Raw genomic sequence first — 18,499 nt, forward strand, 5'->3', positions numbered from 1 at the left:
GCAGGGTTACTGCCCTGGGAACTGCAGGGCACCAGTGGACATGGGGCCAGCTGCAGACAGGGGCGTGGGGCATGGCTAGCTGGAGGCAGGGGGTACTGGGCTGGCTGCGCGCAGGGCAGGGGTTGACTGCAGGTAGGGGCTGGCTGCGGGCAGGGCAGGGGGTGCGGCAGGGGCTGGCTGCGGGCAGGAGGTGCGGGGGTGGCTGGAGACAGGGGCTGGCTGCGGGCAGGGTGGTGGGTACTCACGGGGAGAGCGGCTCGGAGCAGCCCGAGCAGCAGGACGCAGCCCGCCAGGCAGCTGCAGGAGCCCCAGGGCCAGGGGTCGGGGGAGCAGCAGCAGCAACAGGGCTCATGCCCAGGGCCAGGCGGCAGCCCACGTGGCTCCTGCAGCACAGCGCCCCCAGCGGCCGGAGGAGGAATTACATCACTTCCCGGCCAGAGCCCATCAAAGCCTCAGCACCGTCTGCAGGGAAGCGGGTTAACAACCAATTCTAAAACAGCTTGAAAATTTAACAACCGGTTCATGTGAACCGGCTCCAGCTCACCACTGGAGTCGAATCCCAAAGAGCTCTTTTTCAAGGTATTTTATAGGATCCTAACCTATGTAATTTAGGCCCAACCTACTATACCCAAAACTTATTTCCGAACCCTAAGAATTTTATGGGTACCCTTCTCCTATAGGTTGGTGGATTATGATACTTATTTTCTAAATATATTAAGGATTATCTCATTCCCAAAACTGCCAGCCTAGGCTCTCTTGATGACCTCCAAGTTGTGTACGCTTCAGTTACCAACCAGTTGTAGAAGCCGGATAAATCTGTGATGTGATGTGGATAGTTCCTCCCTTTGGTTCCCCAAAGTTCAGGGACCATTCTTATCTTTGCCAAAGGTTGCCAACTTCTATGCTGACATATTTATACCTGATTATACTTTTTGCTATGTAGCAGATCTTACCGGATCTTACAGACCGGTAGGCTTCTTGCATTTCAGCAAAACTTATTATTAGGAAACACATGCCTCAACATATCCTAAATTCCAAGGAATTAATACTGATAAAATAAAATGGATTAATTTCAGAAAAAGAAACCTATTAATTGATACTACCGGCTGGATTAATAAAATATAATAACTAGCAAAACAATCCTGTGTGCTACATATGGCAGGATAAGGACAGGTTCTCCAATGTGCATGAACATCAACACCTTAATACGGACAATAATAATCCTAATGCTAAGGTGAAGTCTCTTACTTAGGATAACATGGCAGTAAATCTGACATTTAGATCCCCTCCTAAAACATGGATTTTTTTAAATACTCTAAACAGTAATCTAGCATGTTGACTTAAACTTCCTTTGCTTTAAAAGTGTTCATTTAATTTTTAAAAAAACCCACTCCTGTTCTAAAGTGTAAGGCTGAATTTCCATCCTTTAAGAGTCCTGCTGTATCTGAAAGTTTCAGGGATTTCTTGACAATGCGGGAATCTTTTGGAGAGAACACATGATATAAGCGTCTTTGTATTTGTTTTCAATATGGTTTCTTCCTCCCTTAGATTGAACGAATACTAGGAGTTCGTCTTCAGGCTGGGCTGAGAACTTGGACCCAAGTTCTTCTTGGACAAGCTGATGATAAAGCAGAAGTTGACATGGATACAGATGCACCTCAAGTCAGTCACAAGCCTGGTGGGGAGCCAAAGATCAAAGTAAGTTACATTTGACTGTTACTCATTATGCTTTTTGCTAAAATAAGACCGTCCAGAACCTTGAGTAGAAATAAAAATACTCTGATAGTACATATTGCTATATAATGTAAGTTCTTCAAGTCATGGTCCTGATTTGTATTCCTCAGGGGGTTATATGCACGCGTCATGCATGAGAAGCTGGAGATTTTGAAAGTAGTAGTGTCTCTTGGTCCACACATACGCCCTTGCTTCGCTGAAGTCAAGGGAACCTTTGGTAGCGAGGCAGTCCCCCTTTCTACATTAGACTTTCGTCCTTCAGGCCATGTTCCCGCCCATTTCCCAATGGCTCCTGCGGATCCCCCAGTTTTGAGGGCACCACCATTCGAACTGGGCTTTGATTTTTTGGCATTGGAGGACTTGGATGGAGTACAGGATCTGTCCTCCCATAACCAATATGACTACCCTAAGATTCCGCAGACTCAATGGCAGTACCCTCCCTTTCCCCAGCAACGGAACCGTTGGTACCCTGCTCTTTGGGGCCCTCCATAGCAACGGATCTGCCTGGTCGGCCATCCTGGGCATTGTGGTGTCAGTATCTGCCTTTGTAACCTTCCCACTGCGCTCGAGAGGAGTTCCCCCACCTCGCATCTTTGACGGTTATAGAGTAGGTATTCTGAACTAGTGTTGGAAGATGCTCCTCTTAGTCCAACTCTGACAGTACTGCTGGAACCAGAGCAGTTCCCTTCATCATCTCCAGATGCTGTAGTGTCTTCATCTCCCTCTTCGTGCCCAGATGACTACCATCAGTTCCAAGAACTGTTCCATTGTGTGGCTAATACCCTCCACTTTCCACTGTACAGAACAAACAGCACCAGCTGTCTGATATCCTACACGCCTTGTTACTTGGTAGAGCCATTCTGGCAATCAGTGATGCTGTTCTTCTTCAACTGGCCTGGACTGTCTGGCCTCCAGCCACCTGCACACCTACCCCCAAGGGTATTGTCAGAGAAGAGGTACTGTGTACCTGCAAAGGGGTCTGATTTTTCTGTTCTCTCATTCCAACCCCCCGAATCCAATTTCCTCATCTTACAGGCAGTGACAGAGCGGGCCCGGCAGCACTGCTGGCGCTCTCCCCCAGCAGATAATGAGGGCAAGCGACTGGACATTTTGTGTCCGAAGGTATTCTTTTCTGCCAGCCTCCAATTTCACATCTCCAATTACTTGGCTCTGTTCGCTAAATACGACTTTCTTACCTACGGCAAGTAGGTAGGACTTCTCAGACAAACTTCCCCAGCAGGATCAAGCCTGCTTCAAGGCTATCCTACAGGAGGGGAAACTAGTTGAAGGACAATGCTCCAGGCCGCTGCGGATGTGGCAGACAGTACTTCGCTCAGTATGGCTTCAGGGATCTTCAGGTGAAGGGAGTCATGGCTGCATTCATCAGGTTTCCCAAGGGAAGTAAAGAACACCATAGAGGACTTCCCTTTCAATGGGTCTCATTTCTTGAGTCAGAAGACAGATGATTCCCTCCACTCCCTCAAAGACTCCAGAGCCGCTCTGCGATCACTGGGTATCTATGCACCAGCAACCAAGTGCAAGTCTTACTCTGCCTAGAAGTGGACTCTCTCTCCTGCAAAGGGGAGTGATAGAACCTGTTCCGATGACCTATCAGGGTGCAGGGTTCTAGTCCACCTATTTTCTAGTCCCCAAGAGGGGCATGTGGAGGCGAATCTTAGACCTCAATCATCTCAACCACTTCATATGCAAGCCAAAGTTTCATATGGCCACCCTAGCAACCATCGTTCCTTTGTTAGAAAGAGGCATGTGGTTTACAGCTCTCGATATGCAGGGTGCTTGCTTCCACATGGATATCCATCCTACCCACAGACTTTTCCTGAGATTCAAGGTTCTACATTTTGGACTCGCCACTGCTTGACAAGTCTTCACCAAAGTTTTCTCGGGAGCGGTGGACCGCTGCCAAGGGGTCCTTATATTCCCTTGATTATTTGATTGTGCTGCTAGCAGCCAAAGGGGAGGGACATTCCTTGACCTCCATGCTGTTTACACTCCACTCCTCCCTGGTGGTGAGTGTAAACATCAGAAAATCAGTTGGATCCCACACAGTTCCTAGAATTCATTGGGGCCTGTATCAATGCAATATTAGCACATGCCCACCTCCCAGAGCCCTACAAGAGCTGATTTCCACTGCAATTTCCAGTCCTTCTGTTCTGGCCAGGGTTATTTGTACATACATTACTGCCTTAGCTTGTCTCCACTTTCGTTGCCTACAGCTGTGCCTCCAGAGGATCTATTTTCCCATGAACTATATCACGGACTTTCTACTGACAGTTCCCCAAGAGCTTCTCTCCTCCCTCTAGTGGTGGACTGATCCAGGTCAGGTCTGAACCGGAACATCATTCCTTCCGTCCTCCAAGCATGACAATGATCATAGATGTGTTACTTGTTGGATGGGGTGCCCACATGGGCGAGCACATGACTCAGGAGTCTTGGATTGCTCAGGAATCCTGGATGCCCATCAATGTCCTAGAACTTTGGCGATGCAGAGAGCATGTCGCACATTTCTCACGTTTAATTCATTCCTGTCATGTTCTCCTCATGTCAGACAACACTATCCCTGTTTACTAAATCAACAAACAAGGGGGCATGAGATCACCTATGTTTTGTACGGAGGCAGTTCATCTTTGGGATTGGTGCGTTGCTCACAAGATCCTGTTGTCAGTAGCATACCTTCCTGGAACTCAAGCTAAGTGCCAACTCTCTCAGCAGGAAATTCACGATGGATCATGAATGGGAGCGCCACAACACCGTGGTCACCAACATTTTTAACCGCTGTGGGATTCTGACCAGGGACCTCTTCATCTCCCACACCAACAGCAAATGCACCTAATATTCCTATGGGAGACTGGGGGGGCTCAGTGACCTTTCCCAAGGTGATGCCCTGGTCCTGTGCAGGTCGGACCAGATCAATTATGCCTTTCCTCTCTAGAGCTTCTGCCACGTGTCCTACACAAGATCTAATGGGAGAGAATGACGGTCACTCTGATTACCCTGTTGTGGCCTTGCCAGTTCTGGTTTCCTTTCTTCTCCACATGTCAGCATATCCCCCTGCTTCAGTGGCCAGCTTTTCCAGAACTCCTCAAACGACACTGCTGCAGGACCCAGCATCCCAATCCAGAGACTCTTCACATCCAAGCTTGTTTTTTGGATGGGTATCTTCACTAGAGCAGGAATGTTCATCAGCAGTACAAGATATCCTCTTGAATAGCAGAGAAGAGTCCACAATGCAGTCCTATAGGGACAAGTGGAAGTGTTTCACCTCATGGACCCAACAAGAGGGGTCTTGCTCCTGAAAATGTGGACATCTGTCTTCTTTTGGACTATCTTCTCTCCCTGAAGACATCAGGCCTCACGCTCAATTCCATCAAGGTGCACGTAACCACTGTCCGTGCCTTTCACCCTCCTGTGGAGGGGCACTCTCTTTACCAGATTTTGGAAGGACTTCCAATGGACTTATTCTCCCCTTCAATCCATTGCTTCCCCAATGGGACCTCAATCTTGTCCTCACAATGTTAACGAAATTGCCCTTTGAACCTCTGGCCGCCACCTCCCTCTCTCTCCTCTCACTTTCCTGGTAGCTGTTACTTCTGGGTTGGAGAAGTGAGGATCATGGTGACGGACCCCTCCCCCTTTACCATGTTCTATAAGGACAGTGTTTCCCTATGCTTGCACCCCAAGTTTCTGACAAAGATTGTATCCCATTTTCATCTCAACCAACCCATACACTTACCTGCTTTCTTTCTGAAACCTCATGCCTCCGTGGGGGAACTGTGCCGTCACTCCCTTAATGTCTGCTGCGCCCTGGCTTTCTGCCTTCAGAGGATGAGATGATTCAGGAAGTCTCCCTAGACATTTTATCACGATAGCAGAAAGAATTAAAGGGCAAGTGATCTCCATTCAGCAGATTTCTAAGTTGGTTTTGGGGTGCTTTACACTATCAGTTATTGGGATTGTCCCCACCCCACTCCACTCCATGAGCGTGCAAGCATCGACTACAACTGCGCTTCACGATGTACCAGTTGCGGACATATGTAGGACGGTCAAGTGGACTTCGGTATGTACCTTCTTTTCCCTTTACGCCTTGGCGCAAGACTCTGCGACGGATGCCTCGCTTGGCACGGCAGTGCTCCACTCCATGGTTCCATCATCTTCCTCGCACCCTGCTTGTTGTTAACCCTCAGTGGAATACAATAGGGACTATCACTCAAAGAAGAAGAGGTTGCAGCCTTTGTCTAAAATGTATTTTGTGTTTATCTTTAGCTGGCCCAGCAGGTTCTTGTTTAGCAAAATTGAAACTGCATGTGGTGTCTTTCTATGCCTGTAGAATGTTGTACATGAACTGAGGATAACCAACCAGGTGATCTATTTGAATCCACCAATTGAAGAATGCAGATATAAGCTCTATCAAGAAATGTTTTCCTGGAAAATGGTAATACTATCGCTACCCAGAATTCAAAGTCAAAGATACCAGGTAAGCATAATAAATGTATTTATAAATCTAATAAGATGGCTCTACCTAGATCTGTTGCATTGCAGTTGTATACAGATAATGTAATCTTTAATGGTTATGAAGGAGCAATTTTTGAAAATGAGAACTGGCCATGTATTGTGAACTTGGTATATGCAACTTGTATTTAATTGTGGGTCTTGTCAGGTGGGTGTACACTATGAGTTGTCTGAGGAAGAGAAGTTCTATCGGAACGCCTTAACACGGATGCCTGACGGTCCTGTAGCGCTGGAGGAGTCTTATTCGGCTGTTATGGACATTGTGACAGAGGTCGAACAGTATGTTAAGGTAGGATATGAATTCTGATTTTCAGTTTGCAATTGTAGAATAACGCATTTGTTGGATTTAGAAGAGCTCTTCCATATCTTTAATCAAAGGTAACTCCCATCAATGTTACCTGTTTACTATAATCCCCATTAATTCAGTTATGTAAATAAGGAAAGTATCTACATTCTGAGAATTCACTGTTACATGGAGTTTTTTTTTTAACATACTTATTAATAGGTATGGCTGCAGTACCAGTGCTTATGGGATATGCAAGCTGAAAACATATACAACCGTCTTGGAGAAGATTTAAATAAGTGGCAAGCCCTCTTAGTTCAGATAAGGAAGGCTAGAGGAACCTTTGACAATGCAGAAACCAGGAAGGAATTTGGACCTGTTATCATAGACTATGGGAAGGTAAGAACTTGAAACTTTCACACATCTTGTAAAAGTAACCTGCAGAAATAAACTTCAGAATGGGCTTATAGAGAATAAAACGAGACTTCATAACTAATAGTAATACTTGGTAAACTTTCTTGATTGCAGGTACAATCTAAGGTGAACTTGAAATATGACTCTTGGCATAAGGAAGTACTCAGTAAATTTGGCCAAATGCTAGGTCAGAACATGACAGAGTTCCATTCACAAATTTCTAAGGTAAGAATAGTCCAAACAATGATTCCTTATTACAAAATCAACTTACTACATCCACCTTTAAAATACTGGGTTTTTTCCCTCTAACAGTCCCGTCAAGAGTTGGAGCAGCATTCAGTGGACACTGCTAGCACATCAGATGCAGTGACCTTCATCACATATGTACAATCCCTGAAACGTAAAATCAAGCAGTTTGAGAAACAAGTTGAGGTAAGTTGTCACTTTCTTACTAACATCTTGTTTCTGGAAATCCGTAAAAGCTTTTCTACAGGGAGGGGACAATTGATCATGACCAGTCTAAGCCTGCTAAGAGAAACCCTGCCTCTAATTTCCTGTCCTAGTAACTCTTCTAGATAAACACTTTCAAACCACGATTCTATAGTGAGCCTTACTGAGTTACTTTATACTTCTGAGGGTTCTTTAGGCTGATTTATTGCTGATTTCTCTTTAGACTTCTGGCTATCTGAATTTCGAATTGAACTTTAGAAATTCAAGTAGGTTACCTTCTAACAATGTTTGTGTGGACTGTAGCTTTACCGCAATGGTCAGCGCTTGCTGGAGAAACAGAGGTTCCAGTTCCCTTCCTCCTGGTTATACATTGACAACATTGAAGGAGAGTGGGGTGCTTTCAATGACATAATGCGTCGCAAAGATTCTGCCATTCAGCAACAAGTAGCAAACTTGCAAATGAAAATAGTTCAAGAGGATCGAGCAGTGGAGAGCCGTACAACTGACCTGCTGACTGACTGGGAGAAAACAAAGCCTGTGACAGTGAGTTTTTTCAGGTCTCTTTGCTGAACTCACGATAGAAAGTTTGCATTCTGTAACAAACAAACAGGTTGTTCAGTAAACCCTGAAATAGACAGGGGGGCATAGTTGTTACCTTTACAGATTTTGATGCAGAAATATGAATCCTCTCTAGGGGGTTTCCTAGTGACTTGGCAGAAAGTGTCGCTTGCTTTTGCTCTTGGTTTAAAATTCCAGCACTTTCCCTGACTTGCATTTTAAAATGGAAACACCTCTATTGTAACTTGATTTTTACAAATTTAACTAGCAATAAGGAGTGTGCATTTTATAGAGCATTTGGTAAGAGGAAGAATCTTGTTGAGCCTGTGTCCTAAAGTAGAAGTTACTAGTGTCTGCTAAAACATCTCTCTTGCCAAGATGATTCTTTAGATGCTTACCCCAGCAAGGGATCAGTAACTCGTATACCCAGAGTTAAAGGTCTGCCAAGGAAACTGTAAATTCCTTAAAGCAGAAGAGATAGCTTAGTGTCTGATGCTAATCAGAAGTAGTTTCTGCACAGATTTGAAGTGCTAAACCCTAACTCTTAACATCTGTGCCATGTTGTCCTTCATGTGGTTCTTTCTAGGGAAACTTGCGTCCTGAGGAGGCTCTTCAAGCACTTACCATTTACGAAGGGAAATTTGGTAGGTTGAAAGATGATCGTGAGAAATGTGCAAAGGCCAAAGAAGCTCTTGAGCTAACAGATACAGGACTACTCAGTGGCAGTGAAGAACGTGTGCAGGTATAGACTGTTTTTTAAAAATCCATGAATTTGGTGCTTGTAAATGGTTCTGGACAGATGACTTCTTGTAGGCAGAAGTCCTTCAATTCATTCATAGAGAAGGCATAGCAGTCAATGGTTCTCCCTTCATGCTGCCCTATCACTGTGCCCTAACCTTAACTGGGATGGTCCAGCCTTAGGAGTGAGTAACTCAGTCTCAATACCCATTCAGCCCTTGGCTTTTCCACTAAGACTGCAACCACAGATGTTTGAGGGCAGCTTTATAAGATGTAGAAATCTGGCCATTAAACTAAGGGCTTGTCTACGTGACAAGTAGCTTCTAAGTCAGCAGTTCTCAAACTTCAGCAACCCGAGAACCCCCATTTTGATTGAAAAAAATTTCAGGGACCCGCAACCCCCCGGCTCAGCCCCAGGCCCTGCCCCCACTCCAACCCTGCCCCCTCCATTCCCCCTTCCCTCTGTCACTCGTTCTCCCCCACCCTCACTCACTTTCACCAGGCTGGGGCAGAGGGTTGGGGTGCAGGGGGGGTGCAGGCTCTGGGAGGGAGTTTGGGTGCGGGAGGGGGTACAGGATGTGGGCTCTGGGATGGGGTATGGGTGCAGGTTCTGGGCTGTGGCAGGAGGTTGGGGTGCAGGAGGGGCTGAGGGGTGCGGGTTCCAGCCGGGTGGAGCTTACCTTGGGCGGCTTCCGAAAGTGACCAGCATATCTCTCTGGCAGCGGCTCCTAGGAGGGAGGGCTAGGTGGGTCTTTGTGCGCTGCCTCTGCCTGCAGGCACCGCCCCCGCAGCTCCTATTGGCCATAGTTCCTGGCCAATGGGAGCTGCAGAGTCGGTGCTCAAGGCCGACGCAACATGCGGAGACCCCCTGTTCCTCTTCTACTCCCACCCCCACCCCCCAGGCCACAGGGAGTGGCACGGAGCCAGGGGAGAAAGAAAGTCTGCCTTAGCCCCCCTGTGCCACTGGACTTTTAGTGCCCAAAATCTCCCAAGTTTAGTTTCAGTAGCTTCCAGGAGATAGCACTGGTCCCCAGCGTGCAGGTGCTGGGAGGAATGGGGAGAATTGAGTTGATCAGCGGGGCCCGTGGACCCTTGGGGATCCACAGGGGTCCATGGTCCCCAGTTTGAGAAATGCTGTTCTAAGTCATATTATGCTAAGCCACACTCTAGGACTTTCACTGAACTGTAGCAGCATCCACATGAGATGTTACTGCAAGGCAAGTTTGATATACTGTAGGCGTTCACTCTTGTGTGCTGTGCAGTAACTTGCTATGTATTCAAGTCCTAACTTAAGCTGCTGAGCAGCCAACATATAGTAACTCCTTTTGGGCCACCAGAGATGTGCTAGGCAAGCTAGGGTCAAGTCTCTGTCCAATTACCTGTACCCTGACCAAGTTTCTATCCCAATGATTTGTTCTGTCTAACTTAGGACAGATATTTACCATCTTTTTCTATATAACTGACCAAAGTTTGATGTATCCCTTGTACTGTAGGTAGCTTTAGAAGAGTTACAAGACCTCAAAGGAGTTTGGTCTGAGCTTTCCAAGGTCTGGGACCAGATTGATCAGATGAAGGAACAGCCATGGGTTTCAGTACAGCCTCGCAAGGTACCTTTTTTATTCAATATATAGAAAGCATAACTACAACTATACTATTCGCCTTTTGGCCTTCGAGATAAAAATACATTTAAATTCTCTAACAACTTGAAAATGAGCCAGAATATATGGCATGGTGCTTATGTACCTGGGTCTTTTTGGCATATGAAAAATAGAATTCATAACTGAGAATGCAACCTCTATCTTAATCTAACTTGCAGCACTGAACGGCAGAAATAACTTTTCCTCTTAACTGAAGCTTCAACAGGGTAAGGCTTACAAAACAAAATTTGAAAAATTGTCAGGATTGCAGAAACTACACAACCTTAAATATATTTAATTATAGGCTACGTCTTCAGAGGACAAGAATTGATGCTCTATCTGTTTCCTGAAATTAAGTTGATCTAAATTAGCACTTTTCTCAAACACTTGTCCAGCTTCACTGATGAAAAGCTATTGCCCAGCTGATGCTTCTTGGATACATAAACCTGAAACGAGGCTTCTACCTCTTATTTGCAAGGAAGAATGTCACAATTTCATGACCACTGTGATCTAGTATAAAATTACTTCATGTTGTGCTACTCCAATGATCAAGGGATAGAGAAAACTAGTCTTGCGCCAACAGTCGTGAATTAATCTTAAAGCAGTACTGTTGACTCCACATAATCTGCTGAGGTGGAATATATCAACAAATGCATGGAGAATCTGTTGGAATGATGAGGTTTTGAGGGACAATTGAATGTTTTCATACATCTAGTATATGGTTTGCCTGCCTTGTATACAGCTATATTTAGTGTTAGCAAAATTAAATATATGCAGCATAGCAAAGTATGATCAATATTATGTAAGGGTGATTCTCCCATTCTAAAGAACAGTTGAATAAAAGTGTTAAGATGACAAACTGTAAGTAAAACGGATAACTGTTGTAATATCCAGTTTACTAGAGTGATTGTGTTTATCATAATGTTGCTGGTAGATGAATTCTTTCAAGGCTTCTGTATTTTATTGACAGCTTCGACAAAATTTGGACGGCTTACTGAACCAGTTGAAAAACTTCCCTGCTCGTTTGCGGCAGTATGCCTCCTATGAATATGTTCAGAGACTTCTGAAGGGTTACATGAAGGTAAGCTGTACATAATTTTTTAATTAGTTATCAAGGGTAAGTGCATCCATTAACTTAATATGTGCTGTCTCGCGTTCTAGATAAACGTGCTGATGATTGAACTGAAATCTGAGGCTCTTAAAGATCGTCACTGGAAGCAGCTGATGAAGAGGCTTCACGTTAACTGGGTTGTCTCTGAACTAACCCTGGGACAGATCTGGGATGTTGACTTGCAGAAGAATGAAGCAACTGTCAAAGATGTACTTCTTGTGGCTCAGGGAGAGATGGCTTTGGAAGAGTTCTTGAAACAGGCTAGTATCTATCATTATATATACTAGACCTGTTGTGCAGGAGAGATTTTAGAGGTGTAAGTTAATTTGCTGACAGCTATGTAACACGTTGGATTTTAGATACCCAGGATGGTGAAAGTGAAATGCTTTAGATCTTCACCATATATTGTTAGTTCTCAATAACTGAATAAATTTTTAAACACACAAACTGACACAACATGAAACCCCATAGGTTTAGGGGTTTTATTAAAAGCTTCGGAAGTTTACTGAAGGTACTGTAACTTAAACTTAAAGATAAGTCAAGTAAAATATATAGCTAGTACTAACGTTACTATTATAAAACTTCTAAGTAGAAGACTGGAAACTTCCTTCTGTAATTTCATTTTATGAGTTGCAATAACTTTAACTCTGACCCACAAGACATAATTATGAAATCTCCCACCATATGATTCACAGCAATCCAAGGCCTGCAGGTTCATGTGCTCTGTAAAAAGATAAGAATCAAGCTCATGTAACTACATTTCTACACTACAGAATGAAATAAATGTAATAGAATTAAAATTACAATCGGGAGTTCATAATCTGACTTCTTTTTTTCTTAAAGATAAGAGAAGTGTGGAACAACTATGAATTGGATTTGATTAACTATCAGAACAAATGTCATTTGATTCGTGGTTGGGATGATCTCTTCAATAAGGTCAAGGAGCACATTAACAGTGTGTCTGCCATGAAGTTATCACCGTACTACAAGGTATAATGTAAAATTACTTTATTTTTCTTTTCAATTATCTTTGATATTAAATATCTCCCTCCTTGTTTTCGTATTCTTTTCCTAGTGTACATTTGTTCAGCTGGCACCTTCTGTGCCAAGTCTGGCAAATTGCTAGGTGTATAAGTGGATTATACCTTTTTATAGCTTTAACCAAACTTACAAAATTATTTCCAATTCAGTTCTTAAACTAGCTTGATTAGTGTTACTTGTCCAACTTCTTAAAATCATACTGACTTGTAGGTGAAGTTTTTTTGTTTTGTTTTGTTTTGTTTTTTTTAACGGTAAACTGAATGTTAATGGTTTTTGTAACATTTAGGTGTTTGAAGAAGATGCCCTTAGCTGGGAAGACAAATTGAATCGTATCTTTGCACTCTTTGATGTCTGGATAGATGTCCAAAGACGATGGGTCTACATGGAGGGTATCTTCACTGGTAGTGCTGATATTAAGCACTTATTGCCTGTTGAAACCCAGAGGTTCCAAAGGTAATCTTACTTTGGATTTGTGTGAAATTCTCAGTTACAGTTCAGGGCAAGCTGCACTATTGACTTTGTTCCTTTGCCTGCCCGCGCATGAGCATCCCTTTCAAGTGATAGGTCTGCACTTCTCTCAGTGAATCCTGTGATTTACTCCACTTTTCTGTTCTAGTGACCCAGAGCAAAATAATCCTGTTCACCAACAGTGTTCTCAACAGGTCTATCTGGGTTTTGGCCCCTGCTGCAGACTTTGGAAGCCTATGACCAATATGAGAGTGCAGTGACAAAACAGCTTGTTCATATGGATAAAGTTTTGTTTTGCACAAAGGAAAAAAAGGTTAAAACAATAAAAGACCTGTAGACCTATAAGTTACCTAGACCTTAGCCTTTCCTTGCAAGTTTCGGTAGCCCCTCTTGTCCCACGTATCATCTCGCATTGGGCTAGGCAGGTAGATTTCACCCTTGCAGTCTCTGCCTGTGTCCAATCTTCGTTTGATGTCTCCTACCCTGAGCTAACAAGCAGTCTCTTATCCATTTCAAAGTCTTTGAATAGGTTGAGGTGTCCCAGGACAGACATATGCACCTCTCCAGAGAGTCAGAGGTACACGATAGCAGTGGATTTACTGTATGGTCCATTTGAGCACTGGCAATTGAGTTAGTCATTGTCTGGTTCTTGGGTACCATGTGGAGAGCTCCAACTAGAATTAGTCTTTGGTGTAGCATAAAGCTAGCCACACCATAATACTCACACACAATATTAATAAAATTAATAGATATCACCCTTTTTCACACTCAGTAACTGAACTTGTATTATTGTATCTCTCATTTAAAATGAGCTTAATATTTTTCTCACTCTCACTTACAGCATCAGTACTGAGTTTCTGGCACTTATGAAAAAGGTATCCAAATCTCCCCTTGTGATGGAAGTTCTTAACATCCAAGGTGTACAAAGATCACTGGAGAGATTAGCAGACTTGCTTGGAAAGATCCAGAAAGCATTGGGAGAATACCTGGAGAGGGAGAGATCCTCCTTTCCTCGGTAAGGAATTTCATCTCCTCAACCAATTGTGCTGGAATAAACTCTAATAGGAATTGTGTTTGTTTGCATGGTAGTGCCTAAGTACTTCCTTTTATTGTGTTCCACTCGCAATCTTTTAGTGCATACACAGATATGCATAAACATGAATGCTTTGGAATCATAAAAAAATAAAGGTTAAACAATTTAGTCATTTTATGGTCCCATTTCCTGGGAAGTGATAACCTTCAATTTCTTTGTGTGGGTCACTTGTGATTAGTAACTTAAATAGCATAATTTGAATATAAATATTGCTTAATAGGCTGTTTCACCTGGTACTGAATAATGAAATTTTCAAATTAGTTTTGTTCCATTAAACTAAATGAACCCTTGGAATCTCTCTAACCAAATACCAAAGCTTAAGAACTTGTATCATTCTATATTTGAATCATGTTGCATTCTGTTTCACCTTCAATTCTCAGTAGTATGTGAGGTCTTTGGATTGTAGATCTAAACATAACCTCAAGCATAATGTCAAGCATGTGTTCAGAGTGGGAGCTTTGCTGTCTCATAATCTTTCAATACTTAGCATTTATCTGTTAATGAGGTGTTAAAGTGGGAAGAAAACTCTAGATAGACTAAAAATGGTGCAGAGAATAAGCCCTCAGGTATTTTTACTATGATCTAACAGAATTATGGAGGAAAGGAATTACGCAGCATTGCACAAACTAGCAGACATTTCTCCAGTTTTATAAGGGTTATAGAGGGTTCAAGTAAATACATTAATTCTGGGCCTTCAATTAAGTGTTAAAAAAAAATTCTTTCACCTCAGTGGTCAGTTGTTTTAAACAGATTTAACCTTATCTCTAATACCAGGTTCTACTTCGTTGGTGATGAGGACTTGCTCGAAATCATAGGAAACAGCAAGAATGTAGTTAAGTTGAAGAAACATTTCAAGAAAATGTTTGCTGGGGTTTCGAGCATCATCCTGAATGAAAATAACACTGTTGTTCTGGGGATCTCATCACGTGAAGGAGAGGAGGTAAAGCTGCATCTTCGGGGTTTTTTTGCAAACTTACAAACCTGGTCGAAATTAAAACTAAAATGACACTTGATTTTAATTGTTTCAGGTGCTGTTCAAAACACCTGTCTCTATCACAGAACATCCTAAGATCAATGAGTGGCTCACACTTGTTGAAAAGGAAATGCGAGTCACCCTTGCAAAGCTGCTTGCCGAGTCTGTTACTGAAGTAGAAATCTTTGGTAAAGCAACTTCAATTGATCCCGGTCTCTATATTTCTTGGATTGACAAATATCAGGTATCCATCTTATTCACATTTGTCTAACCAAACTATATAATACACTTTTGGGGAGGAACAACTCTTAGCAAAAATCTAACTGTATTTTAAATGTTCAGGCCCAGCTTGTTGTCCTGTCAGCCCAAATTGCATGGTCAGAGAATGTGGAATCTGCTCTGAATGGCATGGGTGGTGGAGACGACAGCAGTCCTCTGCACTCTGTGCTGACTAATGTTGAGGTCACGCTGAATGTGTTAGCAGACTCTGTGTTGATGGAACAGCCACCTCTCCGCAGAAGGAAATTGGAACACTTGGTAAGTAATACTCTCCTCCCCATCCTCAGTAGTCATTCAGTCTCTTACAAAATTTGAACACAATCTGTCCATCTTCAAATCATGAAAGTGACACCTAGGGAAAACTAAAATGTACCCATCAAGATTTCTTGAGGAACATCTGTTTCTGTAGATATTACATATGCCTGACTTGAAATAACGTCTATAAACTTAAATGTCCATGTAACACAAGATTCTGCAGAATTATTTAGTGAATAGAAAACTCTTGGAATATACCCCCCAATCTCCTATTCTGAGAGTAGATAAGATTTATAAATCTAGAGTTTATATTAACTTTTATCATCTATGTATGTACATGGCTCCCATAACCACAGTGTCTGAGCTCCTTCAGCTGTTTAAAAATAGAAACCATTTACATGAGAAATAGTTTAATTTAAAACTTCTGTGTTTGTGTGAGGGGCTGTCATAGTCATGTGAAGAACTTTCTGAAGAAAAAAGAGCTAAACTGAGGGTTTTTGCATTTAGCTACGAAAGTCTTAAGTCATCACTTCTTGCCCACTGAATTCATAGCATAACTCCAGCTCCTCCTAAGAAGCTCTACTTTCCACCAGACGAGTGCAACTGACAATCTATCCTGTTGTTGAAAGGCTCCCGTAAAATAAACCTTGAATGAAACTTCTAATTGGGGAACAAGTGTAGAGTGCATAGCCACAGAATGGTGTTTGTGGCAGTCTGTGCTGCCAAGAAACTAAAGTCCTGTGTTTTGTACAAGCTGGAGCCTTCACTTGGGGTGTGGCTTCACTGCTAGTCATGATTTGCAGTAATCAAATCTATGGACCTTCAGCCTTACCATGTCCGAGTCTGTGCTGATACAATGAGGTGCCCATTTCTGGCCTATTGCAGATGAAAGTTGACATTATTGTGCCTTGGGCATCCAAAAGGATTGAAGGCTCATGATAATTTGAGGGGAAGGTGCCCTCCATAGTGAAGTCTTAGAAGAAGCAAGTTCTTGGAAACATTTCTCTTTATCTACCAGCATCTCAGTCTTGGCTGGGTTAATTCAGCTGCTGATTCTAGCTACTGAAAGCTGGGAATGGAGATGTAGAGCTCAGTTTTGGTTTGTACCTGTTGGGATTTCAGCCCATAGTGTCTCATCAGTTCTCTTGGTGGCTGAAAATATATCGACTTTGAATAACTTGTGCAGAGGATTAAAGCTTGTGGGACCTCAGAGGAGAGGGCTCTTGGTGGGGAGGGATGTAGAAACACTGTCCCTCTACAGCACTTGTGGTTTCTTAGAGGAAAATCTGAGCTGGTTTAAGGGCACTTTAATTCATCACTGGAGGCAGAGAAGAATATCTGGTGACTAACAGTATGTGGTGCCAGATGATGGTACCAGGATGAGTATGAATGTGTTTCCTTTCTCTGCTTGTGGACAGAAAAAGGTTGTCTATAAGGACAGTTCTTGTGATTTCAGAACCATGCCTTGGCCTGAAGCTTGACTGAGAGGGATCCTGTAGCAACAGACTTTTTTTACTAGCTCCTCCTTTCTGCAAGCTATACCTTTGACTTTCAGGTATAGATCATGCCATCTAGCACCGAGCAATGGCTTTTCATAAACTGAGGTGCATTGAGATGCAGTAAAATTGTTAGTTTCATTAGAGTACATGGTCTTTTTTCATTGTGGTTGCTAATGAGATGCTTGTTCTTTAGATTACAGAGTTAGTGCACCAAAGAGATGTTACAAGATCACTGATCAAAAGCAAGATTGACAACTCCAAATCCTTTGAGTGGCTCAGCCAGATGCGATTCTACTTTGACCCAAAACAGACAGATGTGTTGCAGCAGCTGTCCATTCAGATGGCAAATGCCAAATTCAACTACGGCTTTGAGTATCTTGGTGTTCAGGATAAACTAGTTCAGACTCCTCTTACTGACCGCTGTTACCTGACAATGACGCAAGCCTTGGAGGCAAGACTTGGAGGCTCACCGTTTGGTAAGTTTGTACTTATTCCATATGTGTCTTCTGTTAAATGTAAAGATTGATGTTCATCAGCTATAAAATTAATAAAGTAACTTCCATAGTTGAGACTCCAATTTTGAAAAATGAGCAACACTTAGGCTATGTCTATATTTACCAGTAGATCTGCACTGCTGTAATTGATGCAGCAGGTGTTGATTTAGCGGGTCTGTTGAAGACACGCTAAATCGATGGGAGAGTGCTCTCCTACTTATTTGTGTACTCCACCTCCTTGAGAAAAGTAAGGAAAGTCAGCGGGAGAGCATCTCCCATCGACACAGTGAGGTGCACACACTGCGTTAAGTCGACCTAAGCTACATCAACTTCAGTTACGTCATTACTGTGGTACTGTAGCCCAGTCCGTAGACTTTAGATGTTAATATTGACAGTTTAGTGCCTAGGAAGAGACTAATGTTTTTATCCCATTCTAAAAATAGGTCCTGCTGGTACTGGTAAAACAGAATCTGTAAAGGCCCTTGGACACCAGCTTGGCCGCTTTGTTCTGGTTTTCAACTGTGGTGAAACATTTGACTTCCAGGTATAGTATCTTTAATTTAACATGAGAACATTCTTCATTTTATGTTAAGATCTCATTAATATGCCATTTAAGCTTGTAGATTTCAAAACATGTTTGAAAGCTTGTTCCTGTATCTGGCAAAATAGATTCTGGTTACTTAACTGTGCTTCATTGGACTTCACTAACACCTAAAGCAGAATTGGGTTAGAAGCTGCCTGCTCTGTTTTTAGGTAGTAATTTAGCAAGAGAAGATCTGAACTGCAAGCTTTAGGAAGGTAACTTCAAATTTTTTCAAACTACAGTCTTCCATTACCATCCCCCAGTCATATTGTGTGACCAACTGCAGTAGACCTACTTTAGTGGAAACCAAGTAGGTGTGACTGGTTGACTCCTAATGGATATGTTGCTGCACATACTCCTTA

General features: G+C 42.9%; 1 protein-coding gene across 1 annotated transcript in view; it reads left to right on the forward strand.

The window, feature by feature from the left end:
• Positions 1-18,499, forward strand: part of LOC125628853 (cytoplasmic dynein 1 heavy chain 1-like) — a 99,656-nt gene that overhangs the window by 21,500 nt on the left and 59,657 nt on the right. Inside the window, exons 10-28 of the mRNA XM_075129882.1 lie at positions 1,549-1,698; positions 6,080-6,226; positions 6,410-6,550; positions 6,767-6,943; positions 7,073-7,183; positions 7,271-7,390; positions 7,712-7,951; positions 8,553-8,708; positions 10,198-10,311; positions 11,312-11,422; positions 11,503-11,712; positions 12,296-12,442; positions 12,780-12,946; positions 13,803-13,976; positions 14,829-14,994; positions 15,083-15,271; positions 15,370-15,564; positions 17,254-17,536; positions 17,998-18,098. Of these exons, the coding sequence (XP_074985983.1) occupies positions 1,549-1,698; positions 6,080-6,226; positions 6,410-6,550; positions 6,767-6,943; positions 7,073-7,183; positions 7,271-7,390; positions 7,712-7,951; positions 8,553-8,708; positions 10,198-10,311; positions 11,312-11,422; positions 11,503-11,712; positions 12,296-12,442; positions 12,780-12,946; positions 13,803-13,976; positions 14,829-14,994; positions 15,083-15,271; positions 15,370-15,564; positions 17,254-17,536; positions 17,998-18,098 (3,099 nt within the window). The remainder of the gene's footprint in view (positions 1-1,548; positions 1,699-6,079; positions 6,227-6,409; positions 6,551-6,766; positions 6,944-7,072; positions 7,184-7,270; positions 7,391-7,711; positions 7,952-8,552; positions 8,709-10,197; positions 10,312-11,311; positions 11,423-11,502; positions 11,713-12,295; positions 12,443-12,779; positions 12,947-13,802; positions 13,977-14,828; positions 14,995-15,082; positions 15,272-15,369; positions 15,565-17,253; positions 17,537-17,997; positions 18,099-18,499) is intronic.

Source organism: Caretta caretta, chromosome 6, assembly GCF_965140235.1.
Source record: "Caretta caretta isolate rCarCar2 chromosome 6, rCarCar1.hap1, whole genome shotgun sequence".
Taxonomy (NCBI): Eukaryota; Metazoa; Chordata; order Testudines; family Cheloniidae; genus Caretta; species Caretta caretta.